This window comes from Eleginops maclovinus, chromosome 4 (genome assembly GCF_036324505.1).
Source record: "Eleginops maclovinus isolate JMC-PN-2008 ecotype Puerto Natales chromosome 4, JC_Emac_rtc_rv5, whole genome shotgun sequence".
Taxonomy (NCBI): Eukaryota; Metazoa; Chordata; class Actinopteri; order Perciformes; family Eleginopidae; genus Eleginops; species Eleginops maclovinus.
Window position 1 is genome coordinate 15,472,782 of NC_086352.1, and position 22,059 is coordinate 15,494,840.

The 22,059-nt window shown below is 38.1% G+C and overlaps 2 protein-coding genes across 2 annotated transcripts; both read right to left on the reverse strand.

Annotated features, from left to right (window-relative positions):
* Positions 1-867: 867 nt before the first annotated feature.
* On the reverse strand, positions 868-3,689 carry mc1r (melanocortin 1 receptor). Its single transcript, XM_063881801.1, has one exon. The coding sequence runs from the start codon at positions 3,687-3,689 to the stop codon at positions 2,712-2,714; it is 978 nt and encodes a 325-aa protein (XP_063737871.1). The 3' UTR covers positions 868-2,711.
* A 2,611-nt stretch (positions 3,690-6,300) lies between these two features.
* tcf25 (transcription factor 25 (basic helix-loop-helix)) lies at positions 6,301-21,210 on the reverse strand. The gene is made up of 18 exons (XM_063881848.1): positions 20,886-21,210; positions 19,919-20,059; positions 19,734-19,799; positions 19,521-19,645; positions 18,653-18,718; positions 18,460-18,542; positions 17,886-18,016; positions 17,172-17,271; positions 16,352-16,445; positions 16,081-16,173; positions 14,031-14,136; positions 13,781-13,940; positions 13,239-13,326; positions 12,846-13,004; positions 12,673-12,763; positions 10,672-10,751; positions 10,461-10,536; positions 6,301-7,621 (listed from the first exon to the last, which is right to left on the reverse strand). Exons 1-18 carry the CDS (start codon positions 21,078-21,080, stop codon positions 7,454-7,456), a joined length of 2,022 nt encoding a protein of 673 aa, XP_063737918.1. The 5' UTR covers positions 21,081-21,210; the 3' UTR covers positions 6,301-7,453.
* Positions 21,211-22,059: the final 849 nt, after the last annotated feature.

Sequence of the window (22,059 nt, forward strand, 5' to 3'; positions counted from 1 at the left end):
TCATACTCTTCTTCTGTACAAAGCAAAAGTAGGCTAATTCCAAAAAGTACAGGTCCAGTCAAATAACAACAACAAACAAAACTCAACAACCAATCAGTAGGCTACAAAGAGTTTAAGAGGAATGGAAAGTGATTTTTTTTTTTAAATCCCGAGAATTTAAAATACATGTCTGATACTAATGCTCGCTCTCCGCTAAAAATAGGAGATAGCCTTTTATTTAGTTCTCCCAAATGATGCCCATGGGCCAACTACTATCATTAATCTCAGTAATTTGCGGAATGATTTAAAACAAATAAGATTTTTGAATTTCCTCCATTAGGACAGAACAAGAATTTACATTTGTTCCAGATGGAAATCCCCCCTCCCTACAGTGTTGTTGAGACCATGTTGCACAGCAACTGAACTTAATCATGGGTTTAAAAAAGTTGCTTTTCAAAAACGTCTCTGTTCTGTTATATATCAATGGCACTTCTGTTTGCTGTGAACAAATGTTGTATTGCTTTTTTTTTTAAAGGCATAAATAAATTTTTACGTTTATGTTTATTGACGTCTATTTAAGTTCATGTCTTTTTCTGTCTTGACTCATCATCTGCAGAAGTTTAATTTCACTAAGTTGACGTCATTGCGGAGATACTTGTATATGTGTAATGAGCTTAGGTGAGTTTATGAGCTAAAGAAACCAGAAGAGCAAATATCCTTAGTTGGCACATCTGACGCATGGTAGCTATATGTACATGAAACAATGTTTTGAAGTGAACATTTAGACACACATAACAAGAGGAAAAATCATGAAGAAAATATTGGAGGGTCGAACAATAATTATGTTTCTTTTTTCATTTCCCACAAGCTTGTGTTGTTTTGGTCTGTTTATTATAGACAACATGTAAACAATTTCAAATTCATTCAGCAGGGTTTGTTTTGCCAGGATTTACAACATTTACAATTTGTTCAATCAGGTGTACTTTAGATAAGTTAGTAGCACATCCTCCTTACTTTTAATAGAAGTTATCTTTTAAGATGTATATAGCAAACACAACCACGTACGGTATACGTAAGAACTCCCATGCCAAAAAAAATACACCACACACCGGGTAATGGTATTCAAACTAAAACATCATTAACAGTTGGCTTAAAAACATACAGAAAATTAATGTATTAAATACAGTGGGGACTGTTTACATAATTTAATACAGCAGCAAATAATCTGACAAGCATATTTCACGTACTACAGCAATCTAGATTATTTAAATAATAGCAGGCGCTTTCCATACATCCAGTAAAGTTGTCCTGTCCGACCAAACACTCCAGATCGTGAAATATGCACTGTTTCTGTAATTTGGGAAAAACTTTTCAAAAGCACTTTGTATTAAAAGATACCATTTTACATTACAGCATTCAGTGTTTCCAAAAGCTCAGTTAATCCTTAGGATCAATAAAGAATGTAATATCATATGCTAATTAAAAATAAAATATGACCTTTAAAGATTGCTTGGTAATTTCAAGAGCAATAGGTTATATTGTATAGCATATTTGTTTCAAATGTTAGGCTCTTATGGCTGTTTCACAAAAACATCTGCAGGCCGCCATGCAGGCCCAAAGTCCCACTTGTTTGACCAACCACAATTCAGAAATATAACTTTGATATTTATTCTTTCACAAACCCTCTGATGCCCCAGGCCTGTTTCCAAGCCTGGCAGTTCATGTGATTTTTCTCATAATTTTCCCCCTCCCCCTCAGTCATCCGGACATTTATTTTTGGGGAAGTATTTCACACACATGGCCACCAATTAGACTGCAACAAGACTTTCAATATGGCTTGTGTAATTTGAAGGGTAACTTCAACGATTCTCTCTGTCATCTATAGCCTCCTCTCCCCTTGTTCCACCTTTCTCAAACTAATAATCCCTGCGTCCACTGCAAAATTAAACAATTGTTTCAACAGCAGTTATACGTTTTCTCATTTCAATAAATGCTTCTGGGGGATGCATGCTTAAATGGCAAATATTCTAAAATTGTAGTAGATGGACAGCGTTAAAAGGATGCAAGGTGGGAAATCCCAAACCCCCGAAATCAATGGAAATCAAAAAAATATCAGATATGGGAATTGTTTCTATATTTTTTTTTGTTAAAAGAGTAAATATACTTATTTAAATGAATGCGTGTCTAGATATATTATTAAATAAGTTAGGGACACCAAACTCACATTACATTTTAATTAAATGAAAGACCACCAGCACATTAAATTGAACAGCCAGTGCATGTGTTTATATATTTTCTTGATTTCTTAAAAAAAGTGTCGATAGCCCTCAAAAGCAGGAGTCTACACGGATCACATAATATGACAAACACAAAGAGACAATACAAGAAACCCCGTGTTGTATTATGGAGGAAAACACAACACACACAACAAGAATGAAAGGCTAGTCAGCTACAATAAATTAGTCCGGTCACAAGAGATATTATTGGATTAAATGTTCATGTGTTTCACAGTGCTGGGTCAACCAATGTATCAGTACAGCAAGACTAAAGCCATGCGTGGAAATGATCATAAAATCCACGAAGAGACAAGTATTTATCAGAGCTGCAGTCCTTCATGAGCGGTTCAAAGCACGCAGTCCCAGCATACTTCCTCTTCTGACTCAATTCATATTCAGGAAGAAGGGGTAGCCGACATAGTAATTGATGCTCTCGTTTTCTAAAAGGGCATGGTGTCAAACACCAAAGCACCAGGAACACAGCACCAGCTCCTGCAGGGTTTTACGCAGCTCCTGACTCCGGTAGGCGTAGATGAGAGGGTCGATGAGCGAGTTGCAGATGATGAGGATGAGGAAAAGGTTAAAGTTTCGGAAGAAGCAGTTGCAGAACGGGCTGGTTGGGCAAGTGAGGATGAGGATTAGATGGAGAAAGAAGGGTCCCCAACATATAATGAAGACCCCGAGCAGGATTGTGAGAGTAATCGCTCCCTTCATGCTCGTAGATTGGCGTCTGCTTTTGTTGAAAGCCACAATGCGACGGGAATGAATGTGCGCCAGGACAAACATGTGCAGGTACAACACCGCGTTAAACACCAGGGTGGTGCAGAAAAAGGTCACGAGGCACACGATGACAGCGTTGTCGGTGTGGTACACGATGAAGAGGATGCTGGAGGTGATGCTGGCCAGCCACACCACCACGATGATGATGACTGCGCGCTGCGTGGTCATGATGCTGTGGTAACGCAGCGCGTAAAAGATGGTGATGTAGCGATCCGCGGCGATGGTACACAGAAAGGAGAGCGATGACACCACGGAGCTGCAGATCATTACGTCGATGACGTTGTCCAGGTGTCGCAGCATGCCAGGGTGCACGTCCATCAGGCCGTGGTCGTTGAGAAGCATGAATATGGTCTCCACTACGTTGCTCACACTCACCAGCATGTCGGACACGGCGAGGCAGCAGATGAAGTAGTACATAGGTGAGTGCAGGTTGCGGTTCTTGATGATGGCCAGGACAACCAGGATGTTCTCCACCAAGCTGATGAGCCCCAACGCCAGGAAGAGCTCCTGGGGAATGCGGATCTGCACGCAGCCCAAAGAGTTTCGCTCTCCTGCGGTGGAGTTAGTTTCGTTATCCTCCAAAAAGTCACCCAGCCCTCCGAACTCCACATGGAGGATGGAGGGGTTATTGTGGGACCTGTTGTTAATTTCCATGACTGACTGAGGCAGACTGCGCTTCTCGTTTTTACAGCAGCAAAGTTTCAAACGAGGGAAGAAAGTTGATATCTTTTGTTTGGAGGATGCGTCACCATCAGCTGTTTTAGTGTAACTGGTTAGAAGAAAATTAAGTGAGTTGAACCCATCAACGCGTTGATTGTCAGTTATCCCAAATGCACCCCCTAATAACTAAAAACTGTTTTCTTTCTATATATTTCAGCCATGTTTATCGGCATGTGTGTGAAAATTTAGCGATTTTGTCTCTGATGTCAGTTTTCTTCTTTCTTATGGTTGCAAGAGGTCCAGCATAGGAATCCATATAATGTCCTTCTCCGTCAAAATATGGCTTCAAAAATATAATCCACAAAAAGCAACGATACTTCCGACAAACATTGTGAGAGTAAATAAAGTGTCCTTGTTACCTTGGGATGTGGTGACTGTGGCTGGTTTTAACACTTTTTTCAGTGATGCTTCTGGAGGACCCCCGGCGACTCCTCCTCTCCAGTAGACGTCTGCTGAGCTGTGATCTCTCAGTAATGTCTGACACAAGCGCAGTTTGGAGAAAACATGTAGCGGAAAGCAGGGCGGTGAAAAGATTCGTTCTGCCCAGTATTTCATCTTGTTGTCTTTTTTTTTTAAATGAATGTAGTTTCCTGTTATCTTTACAAACATGGTTTTTGTTATTATGCTATATAATAAAGACAGTGACAATGCCATTGCCTGTAATCCATCTAAAAAATGCCCTTATTTTAATGCAAGAATGTGACCACCACACTTGTATGCCCCCTTCTTGATCATTGCTTATCCTTTCTTACAGACATACATTAAGAGATAAGAATCAATGCTTTAAATTCCAGATTTGAGTCTGACTCCTTTGGTTTCTTGACTTTGCAGACCTTCCTTGCAATTTTTTTACAGCTAAACCCACTCTGATAAATCAATTATTTGCAGAAAATACTGTTGTTGGTGTAGACACGACACTCCATACATTATTTAAGTCATCAACAAAAAGCTGGTGTTTGATGATTTTTTCCTTACCTATCAAAAAGCACTGTTATAACATGACACCATGTGTTGTTATTTACTTATACATGTTGAACAGTCCATTAGTTAAAATTTGAGTAGCACTGCCGTAGCTGGCTAAGGTCTGGATTAAATAGCAGACTCACTTACAAACATATTTTTTCCTTACCATAAAACCTGTTAATAAAAACACTTCTTATGAATTCTGCAAAAACAGTCCACAAACATAACGGGTACATCTGAGCAACAGTTTGGTCTTTTTTGTATTGGGGTGTAGTTCAGATAGAGATCTCTATTTGTATAGTATGTTATGTCATTAAAACTGTAGGCAATATACTTTAATCAGAATAAACAGGGCATGTAAAATAACATGTGCATTATGGCAAAGTGTATATTTATATGTCTATACATTAAGTATGATTACAGATGGATTGATGGACAATAATGAAGCTATTTTAATGAATATTTTAATAATCGATGTATTGTTTATATAAAAGTATTATTGTCTCTTTCAATTTAGCTTTTCAAATGTGATGATTTCTTTATAATCTGGACATGTTTGAGTCTTGTGAAGACACCCCCCTGGGCTTTGGGAACTTGCAACATGCTATTATTACAAAATATCTGACTAAATTATTATTTTATTAATCTATAAAATAATCTTCACATTAATGGATGCTGAATATAATCATTAGCATTTGCATGTGCATTTTTGACTTCAAATGCGCATGCTTTTAACAAAGTTACCAAGGTCAATAATCTACTCATATGTTTTTAGATCTCTGAGGTTTAGTACCTCAGAATTGGAAACAAGATAAGTTATTATCTACATACATTAAAATTGTGCATCAGTGGTTGCAGCATTAGCATTGCATCAGATGGTGTCTGATGCTAACAAACAGCTCCCTCTGAGAATATGAAAGCCTTTCTATACTGACGATCATATGAACGTTCTCATACTCAAAACATTGCTCCTGGTGAACTAGGAACAATCACATCATTTGACAATCAAGCACAGTCACACTTTGTGATCATGTGGTTAGCTGAGTAACACAGTTAATGTATGATCAGCTACAGTACGTGTAGTGATTTATTCTAGAGTTGATGTCTTCTTTGTGATAAATAAGCCTTTAGGTTGAATTTGATTTAAATATTTCTATCCAAAAAGCTTGCTTGCTAATTGTAATACAAAATTAGAGCTACAACTGATGTGACATCCATTTTTTTGAGAGGTTTGACAGGAAGACAAAATAAGTTGCTGTCATGAGACAGGATCTTCCTTCTGCCAGAATAAAACCATGTGAGTGCGAAATCTCTGTAGCCTTACTCAGGACACAATTATGATGACAAAAACCAGCAACACAAGATTGAGAAACTGGGAAATATCTGGTGTCACATTACTAATGCAGGAATGAAAATTTCAATATAATATCAAATGGCCATACTGAGGGAAGCCATTAGTATCTGAGTGAGCATGCAAAGGAAATATTAAAATCAAATTAAGGCAAAATGTATAAAACATCTGCCATACTCTTGCACTGAATCTAGTTTGACAGGCAACAGCAGACTACTAGAAAGAAGTGGGTCAACTCTCTGTACCATTTTATTGGGTGAAGTTCGGTACAAATCTCACAAAAATGAGAATCGAGCAAACAGAGTAGGAGGGGGTGAGCATAACAGAGCAGTGAAACAGCAGACTTCCTGCAGTGAAGGTAACATTTACACCAAAATGAAAAACACAGGCTGGAAGCCCAATGAAAATGTGATCAGTTTCAGACAGTGGTTTTCCTAAGAAAGGACAACGTGAAAAAAACTAAACACTTAAGCAATATGTTTTTCCTTGAATAATGTAGTGATAGGATCACAGAAAAAGTGATATTTCAATTTAGTGAAAGCTTAAATGAGCAGGAATCTCAACTACACTTCATTCCTGTTGAGGGGAAATTAGATGCATGTGAGTTGCATCAACGTTATCAATCCCAACAGGATCTCACCAAGATTCAGTTGTGATTATAAATCCCACCAGAAATGACTTTTTTTGTAGAAGTTTTTTTTTGCTAGGAGGCACAATTGTCTGAGGAGGGGTATGCCTTTCAGTATATGTGCTTTTTAAAAACACAAAAGGTGGTTAATATTGTATATATAATTACATAAAAAAAGATGTGTAATTAGCTCTCCGTTTTCCGCTCTACATTTTTAAGCCATGGGAAAGTTAACATGGATTTTGGATGGAAGTTGTTGAACTAATTTCCCATAAAAGCCATCTGCCCAAGTCTGTGAGAATAAAAACTGAACAGTGGTGAAAAAACAAAAGTAAACATTAACTGTTGGCAAGCTTAATTTAGAATCTGTAATACAAAAACTTCCACTCAACATAAGAACTGTTTCAACTTTGTTTATAGTTGATATAACTCGGTCCATTGTCTCTGAAAGCCATAAACCAGAGGAAAGAGTAGCGGCCATTATATGTCACTGACAATGACTGAAGATGTTGGATCTGCTAAATTTAGTTTAGAACCTTAAGGGCCATGACACGTTCATAACCATCTGTTTTCATACAAGGCAGAGAACTGGACGACCTCATAAAACCAGGTCCAGTCCAGTTCTCTGAAATTGTGATAATTTAAAAAATACTATTCAGTTGTCCCACGTCAGCTCTTCTAAATTATTTATTAACCCCATTAAATATTTTCATTTTTCTTAATGTCATTATTATTTTCCACCTCGGCTCTCTCCTCTCAGTCCCACTCTTCCTCATCCCTGTAGGGGTTGTCGTCTCTCGGCGGCTCTTGAAACCTGATGTTTGCCAGCATGTCTCTCATTGCTACCATCAGACGATTCACTTCCTGGTTCAGCTCCTGTCCGGCGCGAGCCACTTCCAACTCATCCTCCTGCCTCGGTCCACCCTTATTGAGAAAAAGAGATGTCAGTCAATAAGCAAAATCAATAATTTAAAGTACTTTCTAGCTTTTTTTTTATCCTGCAAAAGTAACTAGTGGTTCGACAGTTATCCCTTGATGTTGAAAGAAATCTATCCAAAGTATTTGTCCCCTGTTTTTCTTTAGTTATTGACTTTAAATTATCCCATTTTTTTGGGTACCCAAGCAAAAGCAGTTAATCAAAACAAAGTACTTTTCATGATGATGTTAAAAAAACAAAACAATACCAGGACATTCTAGGGATAATGTTGTGTTGTGTGTGTTATGTTTTTGCTAGGTCTTCTCTAGTATTAATTTTGTTTCTTTATCCATATTGCATCTCTTCCTCTCTATAAGTGAATAACATGATCAGGATGGATGAAATTTTCCGGATGGAGACATGCCTCAGGCCCATCTGATGACTCTGAGCATGTATAGCTGCCCTACATATATTCAATATGTGGGTGAACCTGATGTATGCATCTCAATTTGCCTCAGTTGGTTTGTGCTTCACACTGGCGGTACATTTAAAGGCTAATGATGAGTTAAGACATTACATTATGTCTTTGCACAGCATTTACGATCCACTGGGTACATACGGTTTCATGTTAAGCACCTCAATCATCGTAAAGTTGTCAAAGCCCCCTGACTTTAACCCTGTAGGACATAAACCAGATATGCTTGGTCTTGCAGGGCCTTTATCAGAACCATAGCTTTTGATTCTTCACATTATTTTAAAAATAATCCTGATGGCAGGTTATGGTTCAGAAATGATTGGGCTATGCTGAGCATACGATTCTGTTATTATTCATGGCAGGTGATGGTGCCATAACGCAGCTTTCAGTGTGCATGTCCAAAAGAGTTTAACTGTGTTATGCCATACATATACTGGTAGTCTGAAAGCTTGAATCAAAACAAGTTTCTGAACGTGTTAACGTGTAGTCATGTCATTTATGCAGTGTTAGCACATTGCCTACTTTTGAATCGTCAAGTCCCTAGTGGACCGGTCAAGATGCATTTTGTATTCAAATAATCCAATAAGGCTGAAATAATGAAACAATTAAACTGGTGATCTACTCAAGATTGGCTGTATTTATTAAGATAGGCAAGATACCATCTGTTCATATCTTTGGGGCTGAAATACAAGCTAAAAACGTAGATCTCGAATGCGTTTGGGTTTCCCAGAAGTCCAGATACCTTACCAGCAAACTCAACAATGACTACTGACTGATCATCTGGAGTCTATTTTAAAACGACCCGTCTGTTTGCTGTGGTTTTGTGATTACACATCTCACTTTCGTGCTCTAAATGAAAATGGGCTTGTCACCATACGGTCAGCCTATGTAGGAACAAGGGGCAAGCAAATAATGTAGAGTAAATGAGCAGAACGAGCAAACACTCATTTGTTGCTGATGACTAAATGGACCAAGTATGACTCAAGAATTGCAGTTTAAAGGGACAGTTTAGGATGACTAAGAAGGGGGGGAATATGGTACCTACTTTATTAACATCATCATAATATGTACAGTTTGCCCTATTTAGTCCTACTGTTACAGCACTGGAATTAAATTGAGAATACATTTACACCTTGACATTGCCCTTTTTGTTGGAGAACTGAAGCCATTATCTATAATCACTTCATAGTAACCAAACTACATTGATTTTGTGTCAATTCTGTGAATAAACTCATCCTTTAAAACAACAAAGTCACTATGGACACACGCAGTCTTTATTGAAGGGAGGCTGTGGCGCAGTGGGGTAGTGATAGTCCTTTGGCAAGACACTTAACCCCAAATTGCTCCTGCGGGATTGTCCACAGTATTGAATGTATGTAAGTGGCTTTGGCTAAAAGCGTCTAACACGTGAAAAGCAATGTAATGTAAAGCACAGTGTGGCACAATTCAAAAGGCTAGTTTTTTTTGAGGAATGGTTGAAGTGTAAGAACCTTTTTTTATGTGCGACGAGATAGATTGGGTAAATAGCAGGAACATTCAGGATTGTCGTGGCAAAATTCAACTTGACTCCATAACATGACCCTATTAATGTTTAATGAAAAATATTTAGCTTCAACATTAAGAATGTGACATCAAAGCCAGGGCCACAAACAACTTTGCACTTAATGAATGCGGTTATTGTTTGTTCATCAGAAACACTGGGAAATGGTTAGTAGAATTAACTGTAACAAGGTCATATGCCTTCTTTGATATTTTTGCAGTTGTCAATGCCTCAGGCTAACTGTTAGTCTTACAGGGAAATACTCCTTCAGTCAAGCATTTGTGGGAATTTGTTTTTGAAGAACCTTAAGAAGTGCATGACTTCACAGGCCGTGAAGGGTCCTGCTAAACGGCACACTGTGATTTAAGTCATTTTTAATAACAACCCCTAGACTTATGAAACACAATTTACACTGTGATCTTTCAATGATTAGGACAATTATTAAGACATCTGGCAGGAAATCAGAACATCAAGATCCTTTGTGAGCTTAGACAATTTATTACAGAGCTGTTCTATTTAGGTATTGGGCCTGAAGCTGTTAAACACATGATGTGCCTGAATCCACACAGCCACCGGCTTTTATTTGTGTCCTCGAAAGTTTTCATTATACATGAATACAGCAGCACTAGGATTCGTTTTCAGATGAAATCTCTACGGTTTGCTCTTCAGGTAGAAGATGAACTTGCTCTAATTCAAGGGTTAATACTGAGATAGGCAGCTCAATTCAAAAGCATATAGATTTAGTTTTGAGGTGTATATGCCTTTTTTATTTATTTATTGAAAATACAGAATTTTCTTGCCACAGTGATTTTGCCTCATGCATACAACTCACCTGAAGATTGAAGTTTGGCAACAAAGACCGGAAAAACAGCGACAATGTACTCTCATTGGTGGCACCAACGTGTTGCCTATATGCAGACATAGACACATGCAGAAAATACTTTATAGTAAAAAGCAGAGGATATAAATCCTGTTGGTTTGTAAAGAACAATATTCAGATGTTTTTTTAGAATTTTATGTGGACAGATGTTGCCCTTCGTTACCTCTCTGGTCGAGTGTACGACATCACAGAGTCCAGCGGAGGCAGAGGGTCAAAGCCCATGACAGGCTGACTAGTCACCTCCTGAGGGGATCAAACAGACACGCAAGGCAAGTTTTACCATCTTTGTTGACACTTAAATTACTCATTAGAGGGCTGCAGGGATACGGCCATCCTCCGAAGTAGCACCACACTGTTACCTTCCTCAAAACAGCCAATACCATTTTTCCATTGCAGGTAAGATTAGTACAGAAATTGAGCTCTTTGGCGAGCAAAACATGTAATGATACTAACACATCATCAAAAAGTGATGTGATTTAGTATAAATACAATTGCCAAAAATAAAACACTAGTATAAGGCTTTAAAGACACTACAAGTCAATCACATAACCCCAGTGTTTCCACCACTGGGTAGAGAAGTTTCCCCGCAGTAGTTTACCGTAATTTCCGGACTAAGCACACCTGAATATAAGCCGCACCCACTGAATTTAAAAAAAAAAGTATTTTGTACATAAATAAGCCGCATATGTCTATAAGCCGCAGGTGCCTACCGGTACATTGAAACAAATGAACTTTACACAGGCTTTAACGAAACACGGCTTGGAACAAAAATGGATGGAATGCTCCGCTATCTTTGCGGAAGTTTGAAACTTTTTCCTCGTAGTCGGGAGGGAGCTGCTGACACAGACTCGTTTGTACCCTGATGGACAGGCCTTTACGTCTCATAAATCTTAGACACCACGATGGTCCACCTCTAAAATCCTCAAACTTCATTGCGGTGGCAATTGTTTTGGCTTTCAGTCGGATCTGCACAGTTGAAACACCTCGGCCGTCTGCTCTCTGTGTGTTGATCCAGTCTTTGAGCTCATTTTCTAGTTCGGGCCATCTGCTTTTCTTCCCTCTGAAAGCTTTTGTTGTCTTTTTGCACTGAGTTAGTTCCTCACGCTGCTGTTTCCAACGTCTTATCATCGACTCATTAAGGCCAAGCTCCCGTGCAGCAGCTCTATTTCCTTTTCCAACTGCCAGATCGATCGCCTTCAACTTGAAAGCTGCATCATATGCATTTCTCCGTGTCTTTGCCATGATGAGGGTGACAAAATGACTACCGTAATCAGAATGCTGGGAAGTTTGAGCACGCTCGATTGACGTCACATTATGTGGCGGTGCTCAGTTTTTTGTCTATTTTTTTTCAAAATCCCATTTTGGCGGCATGAAGCTTGTGAAAGCGGGAAAAATCCATAAATTAGCCGCGTCATTGTATAAGCCGCGAGGTTCAAAGCGCGGGAAAAAAGTAGCGGCTTATAGTCCGGAAATTACGGTATGTGATTTGTAACGTACACTGACTGTAGATCCATAATATTCATATTTATCTTTATATGTTATTGTTCATGCCAGGCCTGCTGTTCTGCAATACTTTGTGGATCTTTTTGTGCACAATATTATAATTTGATTAACGGTTTTAACATTTCAATAGCTAAATACAAATGTTATTCAAATCAATTCAATATGAATCACACACTAAGTCTGGCCTACATTAAAAAGCAGTATGTTTTTTCTGTATCCGCTGTTGAGTGAGTCATGCTATGAAATGACTTATTGCTTGAATATAGTCAGAAATATATGCACACTGCCTCACGTTATTTGTCTGAAAAAATAAACTGTAAACACTCATTTTTGGTATAAATACATTTACAAAAATAGCCACATATGGTTGCACTTATTAAGGACTGTATCTGTGAATTTGTGATATATTTACAGGAATCCCAAATTTGATTCACAGGCTTATTTAGCATGAAATCTGATTTAAACTTGGGAACATTGGAGCATGCATAAGACAATCTTAGATTGGGGCCAGGGAGGCCGCATGTTTCTTGTAGCTCGGTTGTTAATGAATGAAATTCCTCTTGCTTGTGAGGCTGTTAAAAATTAGGAAAAGGTGAACTAAGGACTTTGTGGTGAATTGAATTCAAATCAGGTAGCAGATTAGTAGTAGAATTCTTTTTACTATAGGAAGACTTGAGGTGGCTTCTTTGATCTCAGAGAGAAGGACGTGCCGATGGATGTTCCTTGGTGCACTCTGGTACCTCTGCTTCCTCCTAAAAGAGATTGGGTCATGGTTACTGTTGGAGCATAGTTACTCACAAATGAGGTAGCAATCAGCTCATTAAGATATCTTACTTGTTTTGGCACTCCTCCACCAAAGGGTCTTTGGCATCAACTCGACGTAGCACCTCCTTCACAGACTCTTCCAACCAAAGCATTACCGCTGCCTCCCTCCACAGGCTGTGCGTCCTCCCAACATACAGAGCGGTCAGTTCAGCCAGGGCCGGGGGCTGCCTGCAGACAATCAGGTTAAGATGACTTCTTTAAAGTTACGGATCATAAAGGAAAACAACGTTGATTTAAAAGGAGTATATAAATGACAGCTTTGAAGAGATGTGTACCAATGATATAATGAATGTTTGAGAGTTAAGGTCTACGCAGTGTGCATGATGAATCAAACCATGCTTCATTACTATAATGGGGTAAAATGTCATGGCTACTTCAGAAAACAAAGAGAGCATACACTACCCCATCTGGCTCTTTGGGCCAAAGAACACATGTGAGCTGACTGAGGCATCTGGCTGCATAGTACACAGATCAAGTAGAGGAATCAAGACTGCAGAAAACACATTCACAGAAACATAAGTAGGTGAAAGAACACAAATAAAGCTTTTGTTATTTGATAGGTTAACAATCCATAAAATACTGTAGACAGTGTTTAGTCATGCCATAAACCAGGAATGTCCAAAAATAGTATTGGTCCAATCCGTGCCAACTAGAGCAACATTGCAATCATTTCATTGTAAACTGAAAGTCTTCTCATATTTTAGTTAGAACAGTCTAGTGTACTCAAACGTATACTATTTAATTTTAAGGTGTTTTTGTTGATCTTATTGGAAACCTGTGTAAGTTATGGGCGGTTTATAGTAAAGTAAGCAAATGAAAACCTGGCTATTTTGAATTGATCCTTTTTGATGATTGAAAGTTTCATATTTCATGTAGAATTGTGTGTCAGAAAGGCGTCAGATAATATTTATAGAGTGATAGTGGTTCATTTTCGAGAATCTAACCTCCAGGAAACATGATGAGAGCGTCCTGCAGCAGCTGATCGGCTTTTTGTCTTTCTTTCTCACTTTCGTCAGGATCCACATCTTCCTGCTGACTGAGATGGAAATGGCAAAGTGCAGTGGAGAATGCAAAGTTTGGCAGCTGAGACAGATTTCTGTGCTCCTGAAAAGCAAAAACAAACCATTTCTGTATCAGACTGAAAAGGTGAACATACTCTATATGCATACATTAGCACTTCACTGCATACTTTACCTCCCACTCCTGATGTAACTGAAGGAGAGAATGGTACTCTCTGGAGCGCAGCGTCAGGAAATCAATAAGCAGCAGCATGCAAAGGGGGTCAGAGTCTGGGTCCAAGCTAATAAAAGACAGGCAGATCGGAAGCAAATGGTTACTTCAGGCACTTGAGCAAAAGACACACAGACCAAATATCTGAATCCTTGACAGTGTTTCTGTGAGGCAGTATTTACGAGACTTTGACCGGAAAAAATCTTACCGGTAGTAATGTCCAGTGAAACTAATTTCCCCTAAGCATAATTTGAAAGGTATTAAAAATAGGCTGATTAGACGTGTCAGCACCAGCCCTTGTGATAGCGATGACGTTTCTTTCTGCAGAACAGAATTACAACAGCGCTAGGTTTCAAATCGGCAGCAGTGAATATTATCAACCAGACTTTGTTTGGCCTTTTAGTATGTTTATTTTCAAAATGCACGATTCTATTGAGGGGATTGTTTTATTTTAAATAGCCTACTTTGCAATAAAAGACACATCTAAATGGCTTTATGAAGACATTCTTTATATAACCTCCCTATCAATTGTTTTTTAGTTAAATAATATACACACATAATATTTGACCATCATTTTGCACATTCTACAAGGACATTGAAATCTACTCTGACATGTTGGTGCCTGTCAATTTTGATTAGTGCAAATAAAAGTCTCATCCTGCAACATGTGGGACAGACTGTTCTGTCCTTAAATGTACTGTGGTTATAGCTGACATTTAGCTTAATTTCAAATGTTGCCAACTAAGTGTGAAATAAATATGACATCACAAACCAGATGGCAGCAAAAGTCCCACAGCTCTGCTTTTTGTAAGTACATTTGGATGCTTGGGCAGCAGATCCACTTATCTTACCCTGGAATGGCTCTACTGTGCACAAATGACATTGATAGTGAAATAAATACAATTTCCTGGTTTCCTTCAAAATCAACCGCAATGCATTTAATACAAGTAAAGCATGCTTAAAAATATCAAATATAGTTTGAGAGGGTATAGAAATAAACACGTGCTTTTAGGATTTAGCGCCTGCAGGTCAGAGAGGGACAGCTGTCTGCTTTTATTCCCACACTGCTGCTTTACAACAGGACCAGAACATCACTGTCATTAAGTAAGGAAGCCAGAGTTTGATGAAAATCATAGATAAGCATTCATCATTATATGTTATGGCTTCAAAGCTCAAGTTATGGCCGACTGATGGCAGCAGTGCCGGGGAAAAGACCACCTAACTGACTGAAGTGGTCTCCATACCAGCAGGATACTGAGGGGGTCTATGTAATGTAATGATAATTCAACATTACTTCATCTCATGTGCATCAAACACTTACATCAGACTGCAGTTCAATATCTCACTGTTAAAGTCTAATAACGAGTGGAAGCATTCAGACGTCTTAAAAAACAACTACTTGTCGGCCATAGAAAAAGGCAAATATTTGGAAATGAGATAGTTCTAGTTTCAAACACATGTCCCTTTGTTTTTCAACTTAAATATCCTCAGAGGGGGGCATCTTTGATCAATATCAGTAGTCACACTGGTCACAGAATAAAAAATAAAAGCTTTTTATACAACCAACATCATTTTTGGGGACTTCCTTCCCATGCCTGAAGAGGATTACCACTGTCACCATACAAACCAAAAGTTGAGTTAACACCCTTTGAAGACTATCTTCCTAGTCGGATGACTGCTGTTTGTGGTTACTCCATTTATGGAAATAATACTTGTTTTTGTTTGGCTACTGTGTAATCAAACCGTTTGTAATAATATTTAATGTGATGTCAAATAAATAAACTAAAGAGGGAACAGAGAGGAAAGAGAGTCTAGACTGCTAGTTCTGGTCATAATAGGAACAGAATAGCTGTGTTAGTCGTGAGACACTGGGGAGATAATCACTGGGTTAATAGTTATGTTTGCAGTCAACCTTAAAATAGGGAATTCTTTCTCTAAAAATATCTCGTTTAAAACTATGACCGTTTCCTCCTAACTATTTATCTCGTCATTCCCAGCGCTCTTCCCTTTGTACCTCAGGATGAGTTTGCAGTACTCCAAAGCCGTCCGTGGGCAGCCTCTCTTCTCCAGGAACATCATGTGCTTATAAAGCGCCAGATAAAATGCCCTGCAAGCAGACATGAATCATAGTCTTTCAGGAACACTTAATTTAATTCAATTTCATCTTTATTAAGCACAGAATACATGGAGAGTCCAGAGCAAATGTTACAAACGATAATCTAGAGGGACAGATGCGTCAATAAAATAGCAAGGTGTCTAATAAAAGCATTAAAGAAATGACCAACCTGTTCTCTGTTCGCAGATAATCCAGTCTGCTGGTACTTGAGGTCAGACTGAATAAAGGATGAAAGGCGCACTCAAAGCTGTACATAGCCCTCTCTGAAAAAATTGACAGAACATTTTCAGTGAAGTATTCTCAAACTGGGTAGGGCACAGTGTATGTAAGCAGTACTGAACAGAGACACATAGTTGCAGGTGTTGAGAGGAGTCTGTTGAGGTTTTGACTTGACCAGCAGGGCTTTGCATCCCAAAGAACAGAACAGAAAACCAAAGGCCACTCACTTATTTTAGTTCAATTGAGGTTGATTTAAACTAAATTCAATTAGCAAAGACAAATGCAATTAGTTCAATGACCCCTTTAGTCTTCTACATTACATTAACCATTTTATCTTTAAAGTCAATCAGAGTGCCTGTAATAAAGTAATGTGCTTGCCTGAGCATGAACTTTTTAAAAGTGGCTGCTTTGTTGGTTTACATTTAACCAAAGCACACTGACGGTGAGCTGTAGATTAACCACAACTATTTAGTTTGATAATCTGACAAATTAAGGAATCATCAGAGGACTGACCAAGCAAGTTTTGGATGCGGATATTTAGGCTATTTTACCTTCTGATTGCAGTTATTTTTGAGATGGCACATTTTTATTTTGTATGTTTTGATTTCTCAGTTTCGTGTAAGGATGCACACATCTAAGGTACCCTAAATGATTTGCTTTAAAATAGATATATCTCAATTAAACGACTTTCGGGTAATCGTATGGCAATCAAAACATTATCAGTATTTGGTTTCAAAGGCGGATTTAGAGAAGGAGTCCATGAATCTCACCAATGAGGTCCCTTGCCATCTCCTGATCCTCTTGAATGCGGCAGACATCAGAGAGCTGCAACAAAGAATCAATGTGGTAGGGGTTCAACTGCAACAAGGCCTGGAGAAAAAGAGAAGGGACAACGGTCATTTTGACAGGGAAGGACAAAGACATAAAGACAGAAATGCTTTCAACCTCCTGTTGCAAAGTTAGGAAGCAAGTGGGAGAAAAAGTGAATAATGCATGTTGCTGAACTATGTGTGCAACTGTGGATTGTCAGAATGTTGGCATAGAAGAAGGCAAACTGCCATTGGCCTGGGTCTTGCCTGTAAAATACTATCAAAGACAGCACATGCATAATAACCTCAAATCTCAACATTTATTTCAAGCTCACTAGAGGCCGGCAGCAGAATTTTAAGCTTAGTGAATGCACGCTGTGTTTTCTGCCACACAGCTCAATGGGATAAACGCTTACTTGTCTCTTAAAAGTTTTAGAAATACAGTCTTATGATTATGAATGTAATTTATTGAATTTTTATAAATTAAGATTCTGAAAGACATTTTATTTGGGATGTTACGAGGTCATTCTTGCCAAACAATATCACGATTCATTCATGCATCCCTGGTAACATCATTACTGAGGATGCCCGATTTAAAATGTCCTAAATTAAACACACTAACACCACAGCAAACACAGCAAAGTGCACAGCAAACTTATCGGCTGGTTGTTTTACCACAATGTTGTTGGGATCCATGGATTCGACAGCATCCAGGAACTTGAACTGTATTTGTTGGTAGTCCCGACCATGCTCAAAGGTGAAGTACTGAATGCCATCCTTTGTCTGCAGTAGGGTCATTGAGATTCCTGTGGAGACATCAAAAGGAGGGACAAGATATTGAGCGGATTGCTGTCAGTATGTCTGTAAATGTAAGTACCACTAAAACTGTTGTTAAAGAAAATAATCTTGGGTCAACTTCTGTTATGATTTGGTGCTATATAAATAATAAAGTTAATTTATCAAGACAAAAAGGCAAAAACGCCCCAAAAAAATGGTAAAGAAAACTAAAAGAATGACACAACAGAGTAGTAAATGGCAAAAACTATATATAACAGTTATATAATTGAATAAGCAAGAGTACATAACTGGTGGGCCTTTAAAATAATATCACCATTTACTCTGTAATATGAATCTTAATACAACTTTTTACAACATTTTTGATATAGGACAACATTTAAATAGAGAGTTTCAGCCTGAAATGATGCATATAAAAAAGCTATGCTTCAGACAGGCGTAAGGAAAAGCCTACCTGGGCGGCTAAAGCGAGGCCAGCTGTCTTTAGGACTGGTCATCCAGGTGCTACGGTGAAACTGTCTGTTTCTCTGTCGAGTTCTTTAAAAAAAAAAAAAAAACGACATAAGAATGAGAACAAGAATATACGACATCTTACAAATGAGGTCGGCAATTTAAATCGAAACAGTCTCACATTTTTTTCTTTTTACCTTTGATCCCCCTGAACAGCTCGAGCCCCAAAATATCTCTTCAGCTCCGTCTCTGGGTTGAGGTTCCTTATTAATTCACACAGAAGAATTACATTCAGATTACGACAGGCTTACAATGTCAGTTGACTGCTAACCATACTTGATAAAACGTTGACAGTAAGTAATCACACCAGTGGTACCCCTGATCAAAGCCTCATATTTTGTAAATGTCAGTGTACAGATTTCTTTTGCCTGTTTCAAGGCACAAAAAGTCAACTTCTAACTTTTAACTACATCTTCTAAAAAATATAAAATAAATATTGTTAAATATGGTTTCCATGAAGGTAAATGAAAAAAACCTATAAAAGTCTTCATGTTTTAGTTTAATGCATAGTGTGCACATTTAATATTGGCCATCAATGTTAGCATTAGGTATCACATTATCTTGTTCTGTAGCTAATTGAAATGACATCTTCTGACGTCCCTGGTTGTGTAGTCACAAGTGCAACATAATTCAACAATTGTGTAAACAACTGTTAATTCAATGCCTTGCACTCCTGAGATAGACAGACTCCAAATACTGTACTTTTCTTGCGTGAGTCAAGCGCCACCATATGGGGGCTATAAGGAATCACAGAAATGTATATTATAGTAACAATGGCTACTGTACTGATCATTGACCCAGTCATGTAAGTTGTTCACTGGTAAAGACATATTTTAGTATTACTACTACAATAAACATATTCATGTGCTTATTTTGGAGCCTTATTCAGCTTGGATGTATCTAACAAAATAACTACTGGAGTGTTGTGTTCATGTGAATGTTATGCAGAGATATCCGATCTGAATCTATCAATTGTTTCTACATGAGAGAGGTTTGTCTTCTAACCTGTGCTCCACATGTAGCACAGATCTTCTGTCGGAGCCTCCGCAATCTTCATTTTGCAAACCTAGTCCACTGGACTGCTCCAGATTCTCCAGTATTAAATCAATGTTATCCTCTGGTACAGCCTCCTGAAAATCATTTAATAAAAAGAGGTGAGACAACGTTTAACTGTTAACTAATTAATTGTGAAATTAAATCCTTTCTCAACAAATGTACCTGTCCTTCTGTTGTCACTTTGGTCTTCTTCTTTTTCTTCTTCTTTTTAACTCTGTCTCCAGACGGCTGTTAAGGTAAAGAGAGATGAGTTTAATATGGTCAAAAATGCACATTTACATTAGAAATGAATATGCAACTCGAGCAGAGGATTAGAGACACTAATCCTTACATTGCTTCATCTTTACCTTAGTAGATGCATTCTCTTGCTTTTGATCTGTTTTCTCAATGTGATCCTTTTTTCCTGTGCCACTTGTTTTATTTTCATCTGGTTTATCTGCTTCTTCATCAGGTGAGATTACCTCTGCCTCATTGTCTGCATCACATATCTAGTAAAGAAAGATACATTGGTAAAAGAGTGTGTTGGATAAAGCATTTTTAAAAGACAGTAAAAAGAAAACATTACTGGATTGAACATTGCAAACCTAAAGTGCTGGGCCCACTGTGTCATAACTATTAATAACCAGAACAACTGATATCAGTCATGCTATTATTGAGTGATTTTTTATGATATTGATGTGGGATGAAATTGATGTAAAGAACACATATCCTTAATTTAATAATGATGATGATGTGATGTCTTGATTAAAAGTGATCATTTGCTTCATAACACAGACCAAATATTGCTTCATGACTGCTCAAATCATTCGTTTACTTTTAGCTTTAAAAACTCTTTCTAGGTACAGTAGTATGGATTCAAGTTCCACTACATTATTTATACTGGTTGGATCAAAGTCAATATTCAACATGACTGTTAGTTTTGAAAAATCCTCTGTCTAAAATTAGAACAAAATAAAAAACAAATGACTGTCTTAACCTTTAAGTGGGGTAGCTATATTATATCTCTATTTTGTTTCACTATAAAACACAATTTAAATGCAGGCAAACATGTCGGCTCTACAGTCAAATGGATCTTTGTTGTCAGTGTTTTCTTAAGGTTGGTATGGACTACTTCCTAGTAACGTTAGTTTCTTGGCTAACTTTCACTTGTGTTGTTTGTTAGTTTATTTGATTAAACTGAAGGTGAGCTAACGTTGACGCGACACGGCTAGCTTGAGTTAGCATGGTTTACCAACAGAGAGCTCGCTCCAAACATCAAGGAAACACACAGTAACGTTGGTTAACAGTAACATCAAGTCTACACCAACACCTTACCAGTTCATAAATGTTGCTGAAGTTTTTCTGAGCTTTGTTTTTCTTTGCCTTTCTGCCTTTGCTATCAGACGGGGGGGAAACACTAGCCCTGTCCAGCTGCTCCTCCGGGCTGTTATCTAAAGTGAGATCCACGGCGTCCAGGGCCTCTTGACCCCGCTGCTTCCCTTTGAGCCTTCGCAAAGCCCGGGTAGACATTGTCCACTGCTCATGGGACACATACACGTCAGTTAATCGCGATTAAAGTCGTTTTTTGGTTAGCTGACAGACACAGCAAAGCAATGAAATGACGGTCACTCCATTGGTTTGTTGTCTTCTTCGTCTTACAGATTCAACGGTTCTGTGTGTGCTGCTGCCACCCACAGGACAGATGAAAATTGCATCAATAACTTTTCGTTTTGTGGTCAAGTTTTTCACATACTATTATAACATAGGTGTAAGAAGTACTCTGATCTTGTACTTAAGTAAAGTATATCTACCAAAAGAGCAGGAATACTCTGTTATAAGTAAAAGTACTCAACATTCACCTGTTGTCTCTTGTTTTCAATTCATAATACTCTGGCCAATCCCCCTTCTTCAACTCAGCTCAGGACTGTGTTATTTTTTTCTCTTATTTATTGTAAAGCGTCTTTGAGAACTAGGAAAAGCTCTCTTTATAAATACTGTGTATTATTAATTGTTAAATATCCATTAAAATACAAATTAAAAAGACTATGTTCAAAATCAAAACAGGCGAATGTAAGTTATAAATTAAACATAAAAAAACGTCAGCATGTCAACATATTCTCATGAGAAAGAATTAACAGGAAATGTCAAATCATAAAGATAGTATTTTTGCTCATACAGTCATGGCATAGGAACTGTAATTTGTCTTTTGTTGGTGGTTGTCACTTGTTGTATTTCTTTTCTTTCTCATATTTTTTAATTTGTTCTGTATCTTAAATGCACTTGTTTTTGTATCTCGAGGAGATTTGTATTTCTCTGTTTTGTTATACATTTCTCTTCAAGGGTTAAAGCCTTTAAAGTGCTTTGAAACAGCCACAGTGCATGAATCGTGCTGTGTAAATGAAATTGTTAAGCCTCACTTTGCCTGAAACTCTCTAACACATACTGCTCCAAATCAACTGAGTATGTTTTGTAGTTCTGTCATACAGCAGGAGGTGGCAGCATTAACCTG

Excerpts from the sequence above, each read along its gene's own strand:
- mc1r (XM_063881801.1), bottom strand. The coding sequence starts at position 3,689 with ATGGAAATTAACAACAGGTCCCACAATAACCCCTCCATCCTCCATGTG.
- tcf25 (XM_063881848.1), bottom strand. The coding sequence starts at position 21,080 with ATGTCTACCCGGGCTTTGCGAAGGCTCAAAGGGAAGCAGCGGGGTCAA. Across the intron at positions 18,719-19,520 it reads GTGCTACATGTGGAGCACAG|GAACCTCAACCCAGAGACGG; the intron begins GTTAGAAGACAA and ends TGAATTAATAAG. Across the intron at positions 13,327-13,780 it reads TCTCATCATGTTTCCTGGAG|TCTTGATTCCTCTACTTGAT; the intron begins GTTAGATTCTCG and ends TGTTTTCTGCAG.